At 44.1% G+C, this 17,639-nt stretch overlaps 1 protein-coding gene across 1 annotated transcript; it reads right to left on the bottom strand.

Moving 5' to 3' along the window:
• Positions 1-2,370: 2,370 nt before the first annotated feature.
• Positions 2,371-9,225, bottom strand: LOC138358950 (ensconsin-like). The gene is made up of 2 exons (XM_069317440.1): positions 8,833-9,225; positions 2,371-2,496 (listed from the first exon to the last, which is right to left on the bottom strand). The coding sequence occupies exons 1-2, from the start codon at positions 9,223-9,225 to the stop codon at positions 2,371-2,373; spliced, it is 519 nt and encodes a 172-aa protein (XP_069173541.1).
• Between the last annotated feature and the right edge of the window lie 8,414 nt (positions 9,226-17,639).

Genomic DNA, 17,639 nt, shown 5'->3' with positions numbered 1-17,639 from the left:
TGCTAAAGCTTGCACACTCAGTTGATCCTGCGGGTCACTTGGGAGTAACCAAGACCTTAAGCCGGCTTCGAGAACATTTTTATTGGCCGGGCATGGATGCGGATGTAAGAAGAATCTGCAAGACGTGTTTCCCGTGCCAGAGGGCGGGGAAGAATGTCCCTGCTATCCCGAAAGCACCTTTGGTTCCAGTTCCTGCGTTTGCCCGGGCGTTTGAACGCCTAATAATCGACATTGTGGGGCCCTTGCCTAGGACAAGAAAGGGAAATAATTACTTATTTACCATCATGTGTGCTTTGACGAGATTTCCAGAGGCGATCCCAGTGCGGAAGGTGACATCGAGATGCGTCATGGGACACCTTCAGCGGTTCTTTGCTTGGGTAGGTGTGCCCAAGGAGATCCAGTCCAACTGTGGAAGTGTTTTCCAGTCAAGGTGGTTTAGGCAGGCTATTGCGAGCTGGGGAATAGCCCAACTACGATCGTCACCTTATAGACCTCAATCGCAGGGAGCGATTGAGAGGTTTCACTCCACTCTGAAGACCATCTTAAGAGTGTATTGTGCAGAACAGGGAGCAGAAAGGGATGAGGCTGTCTATCCAGCCCTGTTTGCAATCAGAGATGCTATAGTTGAGTCTCTGGGATTCTCTCCATTCCAACTAGTATTTGGGCACGAAGTAAGGAGCCCATTATTGATGCTGAAGGAGCAGTTGATGGCGGAGAAGACGTTAGGAACAGTGGAAGAGTATGTGCAGAGATTCCATGAACGACTGAAAACGGCGAAGGAATTGGCTGTTGATCATCTGAAGACAGCGCAAGAAAAGATGTCGATCTGGTACGACAAGAAGGCTGTCCCAAGGGAGTTTGAGGCAGGAGCCAGAGTGATGATGTTGCTACCTGGGAGAGGTAGAGTGACGGAATCACGCTTTGGTGGTCCATACTCGGTTATTCGGCATGTGGGTCCTGTAAGTTATGAGATCAGCAAGCCGAATCGCCCCCGCAAGACACAGGTATGTCATATCAATCGTTTGAAGCCATACTTCCCAGAGGAGCAAGAGAGCGCGAGAGTGAAGGGAGTAACACAGTCGCAAGAAGGGAAATTGGTTCTGTGTATGGAGATGAGCTAAGTGTTGCCAGCAGAGGAAGGAAAGTGAGCCCGTGCCAATGGTACACGCCTGTCAAATACAGAAAGTTTGATACATCTAGAAGAGAGGCTGCATCATCTGGATAAAGGGAAAAAGAGAGATCTAGTGACCCTGATAAGAAAGAACAAGTCACTCTTCACTCTTTACAGATGTGCCCCGACGGCACAAGAGTGTGGTGCATGAGGTGGACATGTGCGGAGGAAAGCCAATCATGCAGAATGCTTATCGGGTGAGTCCTGAGAAGAGGAAGATTATGCGACAGGAGGTGGAATATCTTCTAGCGAATGATCTCGCTGAGCCCAGCAACGGTGAGTGGAGCTCGCCCTGTGTGCTGGTCAAGAAGAGTGATGGATCATATTGTTTTTGCACCGACTATCGCAAAGTGAATTCCATAACCGTGTCGGATTCTCACCCGATGCCCCGGATAAGTGATTGCATCGACCAAGTGGGAAACGCAAGGTTTGTCACCAAAGTCGATCTGCTGATAGGGTATTATCAAATCCCTTTGTCTTCGAGTGTGAGAAGGATCTCAGCGTTTGCTACTCCGGACGGATTGTACCAGTCCAAAGTGCTTCTGTTTGGTATGAAGAACAGCGGAAGTTGTTTTCAGAGGATGATGAACGAAGTACTAAGAGGAATGGAAGGCTGCGCTGTGTACATAGACGATATAGTGGTGTACGCCGATAGCTGGAAACAACACATGAATCGACTGACGGAGTTGTTCCAACGGTTGGAAGAAGTGAACCTGACAGTTAATCTGGCCAAGAGCGAGTTCGGGAAGGCCCGATTAGAATACTTAGGTTTCGTCATGGGCCAAGGGGAAGTGACTCCAGTAGACCAGAAAGTGCTGGCAATCAAAGAATATCCGAATCCCAGGACGAGAAAAGAATTGTTACGATATCTGGGGATGATTGGATACTATAGAGGATTTTGCAAGAACTTCTCGACAGTGGCACACCCTCTGACTGAATTGCTATCTAAGAACATTAGATGGAAGTGGGGGGAAAAATGCCAGGAGTCCTTCGAGAAGACTAAGAAGTTGTTAACCGAAGCGCCAGTGCTGATTTCGCCTGACTTTGAGTCAGACTTTACCTTGTATGTCGACACTAGCGATGTGGGGATTGGAGCCACGTTAGCTCAAGAGAAGGACGGAGTCCATCGTCCAGTGGCATTCTACTCGAAGAAATTCGAAAAGTACCAGAGGGCTTATAGTACAGTGGAATAGGAAGCCTTAGCCCTGATCCTGGCACTGAAGCATTTCGACATCTATGTGGGTGGAGGTACTAGACCGGTGCGAGTGTTCACCAATCATAACCCCTTGACGTTCGTGCACAGGATGAAGAACTCGAACCAGAGGCTGACAAGATGGGCCCTACTGTTACAAGAGTACTGGCTGGAAATCAGGCACATTAAAGGAAGGGAGAATGTGGTAGCAGATGCCCTCTTCCGGATTTACTAACCGATATGACACTTATTTTAAGGGGAGGGGTATGTTACGGTGCCCTCTCCTATTTCTTCCGTTTGCCTGCTTTAAGAGTCATATCAGCTTTCTCTACTGATTCTATGAGATACAGGGAGTCTGTTGGTATATGCGGCGACCAGATGTCGCCAGATAAGGGAGAAATTTACATTATAAGTTTGTAGGTAAGGGGAAAGAGGAGCCCAGATACAAATGAAGTAGTACCCCCTACCTGCAGATCCGCCATTTTGTAGAAAACGCTAGCCAAGTGCGGATTGGGTGGTTTAGGTCACGGGCGACCAATCAGTCTGCCATGACGTCACCGAATGCCCCGGGCGGCGCCAACGTCAGAGCTGGTCTGACTACGAAGGGGAGAGGACGTTTCTTGGTCAGCTCTCAAGGATTTGAGGCTCTACAAGCCTTACTCAGTGGATTAGAGCTAGCCATCGCAGCCCACCATCGTTATTGGAGACCCTGCGCTTCTGGGAAGCAAGAAGAAGCCAAGTTTATTGAGCAGAGGAGTGCCAAACTTGGAAAATTGGTCGGCGACGATGCTGGGCGGCGCCGCTTGACGCTGAGGGTCTGGAGGGTGTGGCGGGCAGGCTTAGCTGTGACCGGGTCACGCTCACTAAGGATTTAGGAGGGACGACACCGTTCCTAGGACAAGGAGCAACGCCTTGTGGAAGGGACGAGTGTGTGCATATAGTGATTAGCTCAGTGCCCACTGGTGAATCAGGATTGGGATATCTGAATCTCTGGGAGTGGTTCGGCGACGACGCAAATGCTTCACGACACCTGAGGACCTGTGGAACGTTTCTGGATCGTCAAGGACCGACTCAGGAAGCGTAGGAACCTCACATCATCGAGGGACAGGCGTCGTGAGCCAGGAATGTAAAGGTAGATCAATTTTCCCTCCCAATACCCCTTGTGTGAGTAGGCTAGATAGGCCAAGATATTTACCTATATATGTGGCAGTATAGCATTAATACTTTAGTAGTAGGATAGGCTGCAGGGAAGCTTGTGTCTAGGACTGTTGGAGAGGACAGTGTGTGTGGACGGCAGGACAGTTGAAGAGGAGGTGCCGGCATGGCGAAGAGGCCTTCTGTGAGAGAGTGTGTGACTCCTTTCCAATCTGCCCAGTTGAAGGAGTGTTGGAGGTCGTGAAAGAAGAGTTGCTGTCGATCACCAGATTTAATATTCTCATTATTTTCATTTTCTGTATTGACTGTGATTGTATGTGTGATCATGTAATTTGTGTCAGTAAATTCACACATTTTATCATCGTGTTTAAGTGTGCCTTCATTATAATATTCTCTACAAGCATACATGAGGGTTATCATAGTACCGCCTTGGGAACATCACGTTTTCTATAGAAACTCTTATCATCTGGCAACCCGTTCTCGCAAATTCGTAAAGTCAATATTGACTTATTAACTACGTGCATAGGTGATATACTAAACATAATAGATACCCTTAAAAAGATTCATAGAAAACACCGACCTTACCTAACCTTGTTAGTATGTTAAGATAAGCATCTTATTGCTTCGTAATTACAATTATTACTTAACCTATACCTATTATAGGTTAGGTAATAATTGTAATTACGAAGCAATAAGATGCTTATCTTAAGATACTAACATGGTTAGGTTAGGTCGGTGTTTTCTATGAATCTTTTTAAGGGTATCTATTATGTTAAGTATGTCACCTATGCACATATTTAATAAGTCAATATTGACTTATTAATTTGCGAGAACGGGTTGCATCTGGAGAGTGGTAAAACAGCACAGACTTATATAAAAGTGTACCCTTGGCCATCCGACCAGTATCGAAGCCGGAATGGTAGCAACATTGTGGTAACAAGCAATGTGTAGTGGCTGCAGAGAGGTAAAGCCACACAGACTTTTATGGGAGAGTACCTTGGGCTGACAGTCCAGTGGCAGATCTACAGGAGTAGCAACACTGGCAACAAACAGTATAGAATACACCCACTGAACTGCATCGCTGGGGTGCAGATATACTAACCCAGCTGGCGACCTTGTTAAAAGATGATAGGGAAGGCAGGCGGGAAAGGAATTCCTGCAACCTTTTTGTCTGGCAGGCAAGATTCAGGGGAAGTTATTGTTAAAGGGTAAGCCTGAGCCTTCCATCACTTCTCCACGGGTTTAGGGCCGGAACTGTTAACAGCAGTTTCCCCGTGGTTGACTGAAGGGCTCCCAGGATGAATCAGTGGCACCCCCACAGTGGTGGGAGCAAAGACCTGTGGTGGTGGGCATTGCTGGTCCTCTCCTGTGGGACCAAGGAGACTCCGGTGAATCCCGGGAGTCGGAGGGACTGAGTATTCTGTCTTCTGAGCCCCTAGCAGCCGATTGCTAGCAGAGCCCCAGCCCACCCCCCGTGACACTGGTCACCTTCTCACTGTGCAAGGCGGTAGCTAACTGAATCTACCAGCCACCCCCAACGTGGGGAAGCTGTATACTCTTTCTCATGCCCTAATAAGGACTGGGACAAGCCAAGCTAGCCCTCACCAACACAAGTACTACCATGTCAGCGGATTGAAGCTAGTCAACATCTCTCCCATACCATTTCAGTCCTCACCACACGCACACACGCATACACACACACACACACCCACAATTACAACTCTCAATTATACATGAAAGAGTGCAAAATACTTGCACTGTTACATCCTTACCCATGCTAGGGCCTTTCCGCTTACTTTCAAAATTAAAAAAAATAAAAAATTCAAATGTTTATTCAGGTAAAGTACATACATACAAGGTGTGATACAAACATTGATGGATTTATAGATAGAGCTAGTACATACAATGCCTAAAGCCACTATTATGCAAAGCGTTTCAGGCAGGAAAAACACTAAGACTAAAACTTAATACTAATTGAGATTAAAGTATAAATTGGGTTGAGAGCTCGTTTGATGACGAGCCGGCACGTGGAGGGTGTGTGGAGTAGGGGGATCTTGGATACGTTTTGCCTCCTGGTCAAAACGTTTTGTGCTACTGGTGACGTATCTTGAATGTAGCATCTTATACTTGTGTCTTTGGCGTAACTTAAAGTAGGGAAGAGCAGGCTCAATCTCTCTTGAAAGAGATTATCGTCACAACTCTCCCCCAAAGCCTGCGGTTCCGGTGAAGTTACGTCTTCAGGAGGTAGAGTGGTAGGTGGAGCAGCCTCTACCTCATAGACTCTGGAGAGGGCGTCTGCTATGATGTGGTCAGACCCCTTGATGTAGATGTCTCCAGGTTGAAAGTCTGCAGATATCAAGCCCATCGTCGAAGCCTTCGATTGTTGAATTGGGCTTGCTGCAGGAAGTGTAGGGGGTTGTGGTCTAAGTAGATGGTGGTAGACCGAGCACTTTGCAGGGACAATTTGAAGTGCTGCAAGTTCAGGACGATGAGTAGCTCCCTGTCGATTGTGCTGTAGTTCCTTGTAGCTGTAGTCGCTAATAGGTAGATTCTCCTCGCCTCGTTGTTGCATTAGGTCACCCCCGATACCGGTACCATTGGCGTCGACATGGAGGATGAAAGGCTTCGTGATATCTGGCGAGGTGAGAATAGGATTAGAACATAGCAAAGGAGCACTATTATAGTCCTGTAAATTGGGATGAAGATCAGGTAGGATTTCCGATTTGGAAAGCACCTATTTAGTGTTAATGCTTTCGGGAGAAGCAGGGAAGGTTTCACTGTGGAGGTATGGACCTTTAGAGGTAGAGACAGATATCAGCACAGTAGGGGGAATACCTTGATACTGCTTCAGGAGGTTTACGTGGCACAACTGGGTCCTCCGCCGCCTATCTGGAGTCTCAAGAACGTAGTTGTTGTTGTTTCTGCACTCCTTGATACGGTAGGGTCCTGAAAACTTGTTTTTCAATGGAGAACCTGGGATAGGAAGGTATGCCAATACGAAGTCTCCTGGTTTAAATTTCCTTAATTTGCTGCTCTGGTCAAAATGAGTCTTCATCCTCTCCTGGGTTTCACTAGGTTGTCATTAGCAAATTTACGTACTCTCTCCAGAATGTGTTTTAGGTTTTGAAGAAACCGAGGCACATTCTGATGGTCACTGAAGGTGGCATTACATAGAGAGTCCTTGAAAGCTTTGAGAGGAGTACGGCACTTACGTCCGTAGAGCATCTCATAAGGAGATACTCCTAGTGACTCATTGGGGAGACTTCAAAAAATGCACATTATGAGATCAAGTTGTCTATCCCAGTCCTTCAAAGTCTCATTGCAGAATTTCTTTAGGAGTGCTTTAATAGTCTGATGACTACGTTCAAGAGAACCCTGTGAAGCAGGATGATAGGGGCTGGACAGTACCTGTGTGATGTTAAACTTCTCCAGAGTCTTCTTGAAGAGATCACTAGTGAAGTTGGTGCCACAGTCACTTTGAACCTCTTGGAAATTTATACTGGGTGAAGATCTTCAATAGGTGTTTCACCACTGTAGCAGCCGTAATGTTCTTTACTGGAACTGCTATGGGAAACTTGGTGGTAGGACACATGATAGTTAATATATATGCGTTGCCAGAACTGGTCCGGGGTAAAGGACCAACACAGTCTATGATGAGTCTGTGGAAAGGTTCCGCAGGCACCTGGATGGGTTTCAGAGGAGCCTGGGGAATAGAGATGTTAGGTTTACCTGCCATCTGACATATATGACACTCTTTTACGTATTTATTTACATCTTTTACCATACCTGGCCAGTAGTAGTCTTGTCTGATTCCGTGGTAGGTTTTGTTGAAGCCATAGTGAGAAAGAGCTCCGTGGGCCAGGTGTAGAATATCGGGCCGTATGCTGGTGGGAATCACTAGTTGTTCGACATTGGCCCAATCGTCATCCTCCTTCAGCTTGCTGGGTCTGTATCTGCGGTAGAGCAATTCATTCTCTAGGAAGAACCCAGGGATATTGTCAGGTTGAGTCTCAGCCTGGAAGAATAATGGTGTTAATGACTGATCTTCCCTCTGTAACTTACGGAACTCCAACTTGGTAAGATTTGGAGGTAGATTCTGAGGGTCTTGAGGGACAGCGGTAGCAGTAGAGTCAGCTGGTTGCGGTCGTGCAGCTTGTGCACGGGTGGTCACCAAAACCGGAGGAGAAACTTTATCACTTTCTTGAACCTCTGCTGGAACATATTCAAAGATGGGATTATCCATTACAGAAGTACACACCTGGGGTTTGTCCGTGATGATCAGGTTGGGCGGTTGCAGATCTTCTGCCAAGTCGTTGCCAAGGAGAAGTTGCACTCCAGGCATGGGAAAAGGCTTTTCCCTGATGGCGACTTGGACTTCACCGGTCACGAAGGGACAATCCAGGTGGACTCTGGCGAGTGGATATGGAGTGGTAGCAGTGAGGTCAGTGATAAGGACGGTTTCCCCGGTGTAGGCGATGTTAGGCACAGCCGACTTTATGATAATGGATTGAAGAGCCGCTGTGTCCCTCAAGATCTTCAATTTGAAACTTCCCTCCGAATCTGTACCGTTGGTAGAGACAGTTCCAGAATACAGGTGTTTACTGAAGAGAGAAAGATCATTAACATGACCACCAACATTCATTACAGGCTTTCCGGACTTAGGAGGAGTCTGTTTGGGTTTAGTAGATTCATTGCTCTTGTATTGAGCCTTCACACATCTATCTATGGTATGTCCATAGAGTTTGCAATACTTGCAATACAATTGTGAGCTCGCTTGATCTGTACTCACTTTATCGTAACTGTACCAAGACTTCTTACTGGAAGGTGGTTCTGGTGTCAGCCGGTGGATGAGGCTGTAGGTGTCAGCCGACTTCGCACATTTGATGTAGTCGGTTTCTTCTTTATCTGCTAGATATAAACGGACGGAAGGGGGAACACGTCTCAAGAATTCCTCAACTAGCATGAGGTTGATGAGTTCTGCAAATGTAGAGACATGTGCTGCTTCCAGCCATTTCATAAAATATCTTTTCTTTGTATTGGCAAATTCTAGAAAGGTGGGGGTACTTGCCTTAAGATGGTCACGAAATTTTCGTCGGTAGCTTTCGGTGGAGAGAAGGTAGGCGTCCAACACTGCTTGCTTCAGGGTCTGGTAGTCATTCTCAGACACTAAGGTACTGAGAGTAACTGCAGCTCTACCTGTAAGATGCACTCTGAGAAGGGTAGACCATTGGTCAGCAGGCCAGCTAAGTTGATTAGCTAGGGTCTCAACAAATGGTGGCATTAACTTACTTGCATGGGAGATATTGAAACTTACTGGAAGACTGGAGGTAGCTTGCTGGCGTTGAGTGAGGTGCGTAGTCTCTAATGCGAGTTCTTGTTGACGACATTCAATAGCCATAACAGCTTGCTGTTTGTCATGCTCGCGCTGCATCTCCAGGAGACGATGTTTTGCTTCAAGCTGTACTTGCTCATGCTCCCTGAGTATTGCAATCTCACGTTCCTTGAGGGCCACCTCTCGTTCTTGTTCCTCTTTCCTCAGGGCCGCCTCTCTTTCTTGCTCTTCTTTCCTCAGGGCCGCCTCTCTTTCTTGTTCTTCTTTTCTCAAGGCGGCCTCTCGTTCTTTCAGTTGTAGGGCTTCTTTTTGTTGTTCGAGGGCTTCCCTTTGTTGCTCTCGCTCGATCTTGGCAAGTTCTAGTTTGAGTTTCATAGTCGCCAAATCAGGTTTATCTGCAATAGAGTAAGTTTCGTGAGTGTCAGTCAATTTTCCCTTCATCTAAGAGGTGTTCCATGATGAGGTTATGTAATTCATTTTTGTTGGCTCCATGGGGAACATCTGGGTGATACTCGTGTGCAAGAGTTTGTAATTCAGTTCTCTTGGCACGACATAATGTCCCTATTTCACCTGCTGGATCGTTACGGAAAGCTTGGAGACGAGACATGGTTAAAGATAGCAAATAAATGGACACGAATATAGTTGTGATATGGTAAATCTCAGAAACAGGATAACGTGGCAACTGGTAACTATCCTGTGGAATTTTAATCTTTAACAATTAAAGTTAATTAAAGGATGGTAAATGATTAGTCAATCAAAGTCGCAGGAAATCTTGTACCCGGTACTCAATGTAAGAGAATAAGGGCAAGAAAATCCTACTAAATAAGTGAAACTGAGTTTCTAAAACAAATGAAACATTTAATTGCTCCAAAAGTGAATTAGGTAGTCCAAGAATGTAGGCATACCTTGCCGAGTCTCTATAGAACATAAGCAAGGGTTTCCCACTAAATGAATATGATACTTACAGAATTAGCGAACTTTGTGCTCTGTAAAAAGAAAGCTAATTCCCTACCTAAGTAAATAACATCATCTCTGACCGACGTGTAGGGGTGCGAGTGTCAACTGGGGACGAGAACGGCTGCTGAGGTCCCAACTCAGCAACAAAGTCCGTGCTAGAGGAACTCTGGCCCTCTTTTCCTCCTCCGGTCGGATTGCAGAAGATAGGGTGCTTTGACCCAGAGACAAACCAAAGTACCAGGGTACCACAATGATGATCTGCCGAAAATATGAGAAATATCCTAGGGACAAAAGGTGGTAAACACGAGTAATAACACGGAGGGAGAGATGACCAATTAAGAGAATGACTGCGGCCTACTGTCACCACGTAATCCAAAGTTATTTCACACTCGCCATATGCTACTCTCGGAATGCACAATACACACAGCACCATATAAATATGAAAATAAATGATAATATTGAAAGGCTACTTTAGCAAAGTGAAGTACGCTTACCACAAATTGACGTTCTGGTACTAGTACCTGAGTGAAGCTCCTAGGACAGGCTCCCATTAAAATGTGACGGGAAAGTGTTGGAGTGTTGATGTTCGGCAGTCCTCCAATGGCAGGTGTCAAAGCCTGGTCACACTTTAAACAAAAATATAGACTGCTTGCCTGTTGTCTGTGGTAAGTTACAGGGAGGAACACGTAAAACACAAAATATGAACAATGAAACTTTAATATATTTACTTTAAACATAAATGAAAATAAAGACAAATCTCGGGTAGTTAAATTAAAGTTAAATAATAAAGAAAATGTAAAGACAATGTGAAATACAAAATTACAATGTTAAAATGGTGCTGAGAATATCAGCTATGGCTGAAACCTCCCTTCGCATACGAGCTAATGAGCTAGTATGCCAGAGAGAGATGTCAACCGTAAGAGCACAAGGAATATTCTGAAGTGGATAGCTGGTCAGGCTCAGACGTCGATTCGTGTAGAGGGCGCTGAGGTGCTGTGTGCAGGTGCGCGGCTGGCGAGTCACCAATCAGAAGCAGGCAAGCTGGTGAAGGGTAGTTAGCTGGTTTGATGACGAGCCGGCGTGAGGAGGGTGTGTGGAGTAGGGGGATCTTGGATACGTTTTGCCTCCTGGTCAAAACGTTTTGTGCTACTGGTGAAGTATCTTGAACGTAGCATCTTATACTTGTGTCTTTGGCGTAACTTAAAGTAGGGAAGAGCAGGCTCAATCTCTCTTGAAAGAGATTATCGTCATAAAATATATATATATATATATATATTAGTATATTTTGGTAGCAGTCTTTCCTGTAGACATATATTATTAAATATGACCGAAAAAGTAAGATTAATAATTCTAACACGAATTTTCTCAATCTTTCGTACATTACGCTTCACTGTTGGAGGTAAATCAAAAATCAATTCTCCAAAATTCATTTTTATTTCTAGTCTGACGCGACACGGGCGCGTTTCGTAAAACTTATTACATTTTCAAAGACTTTGGTTCACAAATACACAACTGATTAGAACTTACGTATCTCCGATTTTATATCTACATTTTGAGTAGGTGGGAGGGGTGATGTGGCATTAACACAAGACAGAACAAGAGGGGATATTAATAGGGTATTAAAAGTATCAACACAAGACAGAACACAAACAATGGGTATTGAATAGAAGTGTTTGTAGAAAGCCTATTGGTCCATATTTCTTGATGCTTCTATATTGGAGCGGAGTCTTGAGGTGGGTAGAATATAGTTGTGCAATAATTGGCTGTTGATTGCTGGTGTTGACTTCTTGATGTGTAGTGCCTCGCAAACGTCAAGCCGCCTGCTATCGCTGTATGTATCGATGATTTCTGTGTTGTTTACTAGGATTTCTCTGGCGATGGTTTGGTTGTGGGAAGAGATTATACGTTCCTTAATGGAGCCCTGTTGCTTATGCATCGTTAAACGCCTAGAAAGAGATGTTGTTGTCTTGCCTATATACTGGGTTTTTTGGAGCTTACAGTCCCCAAGTGGGCATTTGAAGGCATTGACGACGTTAGTCTCTTTTAAAGCGTTCTGTTTTGTGTCTGGAGAGTTTCTCATGAGTAGGCTGGCCGTTTTTCTGGTTTTATAGTAAATCGTCAGTTGTATCCTCTGATTTTTGTCTGTAGGGATAACGTTTCTATTAACAATATCTTTCAGGACCCTTTCCTCCGTTTTATGAGCTGTGGAAAAGAAGTTCCTGTAAAATAGTCTAATAGGGGGTATAGGTGTTGTGTTAGTTGTCTCTTCAGAGGTTGCATGGCTTTTCACTTTCCTTCTTATGATGTCTTCGATGAAACCATTGGAGAAGCCGTTATTGACTAGGACCTGCCTTACCCTACAGAGTTCTTCGTCGACTTGCTTCCATTCTGAGCTGTGGCTGAGAGCACGGTCGACATATGCGTTAACAACACTCCTCTTGTACCTGTCAGGGCAGTCGCTGTTGGCATTTAGGCACATTCCTATGTTTGTTTCCTTAGTGTAGACTGCAGTGTGGAAACCTCCGCCCTTTTCCATGACTGTTACATCTAGAAAGGGCAGCTTCCCATCCTTTTCCATCTCGTAAGTGAAACGCAGCACGGAACTCTGCTCAAATGCCTCCTTCAGCTCCTGCAGATGTCTGACATCAGGTACCTGTGTAAAAATGTCGTCAACATACCTGCAGTATATGGCCGGTTTCAAGTTCATGTCGACTAAGACTTTTTGCTCGATGGTACCCATGTAGAAGTTTGCAAACAGGACACCTAGGGGAGAACCCATGGCGACCCCATCTACTTGCTTATACATGTGCCCATCCGGGCTCAAGAAGGGTGCCTCTTTAGTACAAGCTTGGAGTAGTTTCCTCAGAATATTTTCTGGCATGTCAAGAGGAGTACAGGCTGGATCGCGATACACTCTGTCGGCTATCATTCCGATTGTCTCGTCCACAGGTACGTTGGTAAACAGCGATTCTACGTCCAACGAGGCTCTTATCCCTGTGGCCCGTGTGCCCCGCAGTAAGTCAACAAATTCCTTTGGAGACTTCAGGCTGAAGGCGCAAGGAACATAAGGAGTCAGCAGGCCGTTAAGTCGCTTCGCCAGTCTGTACGTGGGTGTGGGTATCTGGCTAATGATTGGCCGAAGTGGGTTTCCAGGCTTGTGCGTCTTGACATTTCCATACGCATATCCAGGTTTATATTCCCCAATGATCTTTGGCAGGTGGAGTCCGGATTTCTTGGCGTTCACAGTTTCGATCAGTTTGTTGACCTTTGCTTTTAATTCGGCTGTAGTGTCCTTCGTTACCCTTTGGAACTTAGTTTGGTCAGAGAGTATGATGTTCATTTTCGCCAGATATTCGTCTTTTTTAAGAGTGACATATATTGGCGACTTGTCACCTCTCCTGACAACTATCTCCTTGTTCTCACGAAGGCTTTTAGCTTCCGCTTTAAGCTCGGGGGACAGTATGGTGCTTCTGTAGTTGGCTCGATTCTTTCCTCCTCCTGCAATAAGTTCTGCTTGTAAGGTATCTTTGGTAGTGACCTTCTTAGGTCACTAAGCCACGAGTTCTCTCACATTAACAGTGGCTTGATGAAAAACGCAGAGTAACCTCTCACTTGTCTAGTGTCCTCGGGAAGTGGAGATATTTGAGGTGTATATATATCTCGAAGTCTCTACTTCTTTTGTAGGGTCTGATTGTGTAGTGGGTTAAGGCGTACTAGTTATGGCAGCTACTGGAAGGTAGTTGTGCTTTCTGGGTTCAAGGCCCACTATGGTGGGTGTTGTCCAAAGATTGTTAATCTTCACTTGTGGTTTATGCAAGTATAGGCTTATAGCATGGACACGAGTTCTCTCACATTAACAGTGGCTTGATGAAAAACGCAGAGTAACCTCTCACTTGTCTAGTGTCCTCGGGAAGTGGAGATATTTGAGGTGTATATATATCTCGAAGTCTCTACTTCTTTTGTAGGGTCTGATGGTGTAGTGGGTTAAGGCGTACTAGTTATGGCAGCTACTGGAAGGTAGTTGTGCTTTCTGGGTTCGAGGCCCACTGGTGGGTGTTGTCCAAAGATTATATATATGTCGTACCTAGTAGCCAGAACGCACTTCTCAGCCTACTGTGCAATGCCCGATTTGCCTAATAAGCCAAGTTTTCATGAATTATTTATTTTTCGACTACCTAACCTACCTAACCTAACCTAACATACCTTTTTCGGCTACCTAACCTAACCTAACCTATAAAGATAGGTTAGGTTAGGTTAGGTAGGGTTGGTTAGGTTTGGTCATATATCTACGTTAATTTTAACTCCAATAAAAAATAATTGACCTCATACATAATGAAATGGGTAGCTTTCTCTTTTCATAGGAAAAAAATAGAGAAAATACATTAATTCATGAAAACATGGTTTATTAGGCAAATCGGGCCTTGCATAGTAGGCTGAGAAGTGCGTTCTGGCTACTAGGTACGACATATATATATATATATATATATATATATATATATATATATATATATATATATATATATATATATATATATATATATATATATATATATATATGTCGTACCTAGTAGCCAGAACGCACTTCTCAGCCTACTATGCAAGGTCCGATTTGCCTAAAAAGCCAAATTTTCATGAATTAATGTTTTTTCGACTACCTAACCTAACCTATCTTTTTCGGCTACCTAACCTAACCTATAAAGATAGGTTAGGTTAGGTTAGGTAGGGTTGGTTAGGTTTGGTCATATATCTACGTTAATTTTAACTCCAGTAAAAAAAAATTGACCTCATACATAATGAAATGGGTAGCTTTATCATTTCATAAGAAAAAAAATTGAGAAAATATATTAATTCATGACAACTTAACTTATTAGGCAAATCGGGCCTTGCATAGTAAGCTGAGAAATGCGTTCTGGCTACTAGGTACGACATATATATATATACATATATATATATATATATACATATATATATATATATATATATATATATATATATATATATATATATATATATATATATATATATATATATATATATATATATATAATCACGTGTGCCCCAAAGTGCCCCTCACTTGTGCCCCAAAGAATGAGGTGATTTGGTAAAATGCTATGCCCAAGATTACCATCTGGGTGCCGGCAGGGGGGTCGTTCAAATAGCTTCAGTTATCAGCTCATGTCCGGTCGTGATGGTCAAGCGGATTAAGGCGTCCTGTACATACCAGTTGCGTTGCTCCTGGCAGTATGGGTTCGAGTCACTTCTGGGGTGTGAGTTTTCAGTTTATATATATATATTACACACACACAACTATAACCTGCAAACACTAAACAGAATTCTTACTATGCTATGATTTAAACAGCTTTCATTTTATACCCGCATTTTGGGTGAGGTGATATGTTACAACAGTTTTGGATGAGGTGAACAAAACTTTCAACACAGGACAGAACACGAAACAATGGGTATTAATTGGGTAAATTGAAGGTAAGAATGGAAGTAACTGCAAAGGGCCTATTGGCCCATATTTCTTGATGCTTCTATATTGGAGCGGAGTCTTGAAGTGGGTAAAATATAGTTGTGCATTAATTGGCTGTTGATTGCTGGTGTTGACTTCTTGATGTGTAGTGCCTCGCAGATGTCAAGCCGCCTGCTATCGCTGTATCTATCGATGATTTCTGTGTTGTTTGCTAAGAAATTCTCTGGTGATGGTCTGGTTGTGGGAAGAGATTATATGTTCCTAAATGGAGCCCTGTTGCTTATGCATTGTTAATCGCCTGGAAAGAGACGTTGTTGTCTTACCTATATACTGAGTTCTTTGGGGCTTACAGTCCCAAAGTGGGCATTTGATGGCATAGACGACGTTGGTTTCCTTCAAGACGTTCTGCTTTGAGTCTGGAGAGTTTTTCATGAGTAGGCTGGCCGTTTTTTTGGGTTTTATAGTAAATCGTGAATTGTATTTTCTGTTTTTTGTCTGTAAGGATAACGTTCCTATCAACAATATCTTTCAGGACCCTTTCCTCCGTTTTATGAGCTGTCGAAAAGAAGTTCCTGTAAAATAGTCTAATAGGGGGTACATTGACACAAAAATCAGTTTGAAAATTACCTCGGCTGAAGACATTGAAAACCTTCAAGCTGATATTAATAACGTTTTCGACTGGGCATCAAAAAATAACATGATGTTTAACAGTGATAAATTCCAGGTACTCAGGTACGGTAAAAATGAGGACCTTAAACATAATACACGGTACAAAACACAATCAAATCTGCCCATAGTAGGAAAACAGCATGTAAAGGATTTGGGAATAATAATGTCTGACAAACTAACGTTTATGGAGCATAACCTCATCCTCATTCGAAAACCTCATCCAGCTCCTCGGAGGTTGGGTGCGTGCCCAAGGAACAGCACGCATTTTCCCTCTGAACTGCGACACTGAGGCGTTGGATCAGGAAACTGGCCGCTCTTGGGTCTCTAGTTTTCCCAATGAGTTCCTCACCCCTCTCCTTCAGGAACTTGAGTGCACATTTACCCCAGGCGCCCAGAGTCTCCGAGCCTATCGGCACGAACCTGTAACAACGTTCGATGTCTCTGTACTTGTTGATTTTCTTGGTCTCCCTGAAGGTGGCCGCCCCGCCTCCCTCAGCTGTGTTGTAAGGTAGATAGGCATCAGCCAATGTTATATTATATATACTAAAGGGGAAGGGGGTACCCAGCGTTGCCCAGGTATGTTTGTCTATCCCATCTTCCATCTGTCTATCCAACTATTTATTCATCCATCCGTTTAAAAATCTATTTACTAATCTATCCATCTATTTATCTCTCTTGCCATCCATTAAAACATTCATCAAATATATGGCCCCCATTCATCAAAACAAAGAAGGAAACGCGAGTGTGTGTATGATGGATACTTGTAGTAGTAGCTAGGATGTGGTTAATTATGATGGAAATGTGGCGAACCTCTTAGCACATGAGCTCGTCCTCCTCACTGATATAAGTTCTTATGGTCGAATTCTATGTCAGATTATAGACTAAGGACTCCCCGAGCATCTTGGAAGCCACCGTTGGTGATTCAATAAGTAGTTTGTGGGGTAATGTCCATTGACAATGTTCTCCAACACCAGACACAGGAGGTCACCGTCGCCACGTCATCACCCGCCCCGGTCCTGGTCGCTTCTGCCCCGGCGGCGGCGGCCCGCTCCTCCACTCTCAAGCTGCCCACAATCATTATACATGGATTACATTTATGTTCTAGACTGATTATATTGATAAAGTTGGAATACAAGATAAATACATTATGAATTTAAAAATTATTGATAGTACTTAATAGTACAATTTATCCTTTATTAAAGGATTTTTAAAATACGTCACTAAAAGCTATAATTTTGTTCCAACAATATTTATAACTATCAGCTCTTTCTGGAAGCTTCTGGATTCTTGATATTACATGCACATTGTCTCGTAGGTATTGAGCCCAATGGTGTACTTGACCAAATGGTCATGTAGGATCACGATGTAGATAACGATGATTCTTAAATCCTCAGTAGAGATATGATTCTGATGTAAAATATAGATATGAACAAATCCACAAGGGCCGTGACGAGGGTTCGAACCTCGTTCAAACAGCTTATTGACAGAGCTCGGGTGCATGGGGAGAACTGTGTAAAAACCTGGTTTGTGTCGAAGAGGCTGCAGAGGAGGGCCTCGTAGCCTGGTGGATAGCGCGCAGGACTCGTAATTCTGTGGCGCGGGTTCGATTCCCGCACGAGGGAGAAACAAATGGGCAAAGTTTCTTTCACCCTGAATGCCCCTGTTACCTAGCAGTAAATAGGTACCTGGG

Source organism: Procambarus clarkii, chromosome 87 (assembly GCF_040958095.1).
Source record: "Procambarus clarkii isolate CNS0578487 chromosome 87, FALCON_Pclarkii_2.0, whole genome shotgun sequence".
Classification (NCBI taxonomy): domain Eukaryota; kingdom Metazoa; phylum Arthropoda; class Malacostraca; order Decapoda; family Cambaridae; genus Procambarus; species Procambarus clarkii.
Note: the sequence above shows the minus strand (reverse complement) of the source record. Positions and strands in the feature narration are given on the sequence as shown.

Bases quoted from the DNA above. Each gene is read 5' to 3' on its own strand.
- LOC138358950 (XM_069317440.1), bottom strand. From the start codon at position 9,225: ATGAAACTCAAACTAGAACTTGCCAAGATCGAGCGAGAGCAACAAAGG. The intron at 2,497-8,832 runs GTAAGTTTCAAT...CCATCTTGTCAG, and splicing joins AAGCTACCTCCAGTCTTCCA to CCTCTGGTTCGAGTTCTTCA.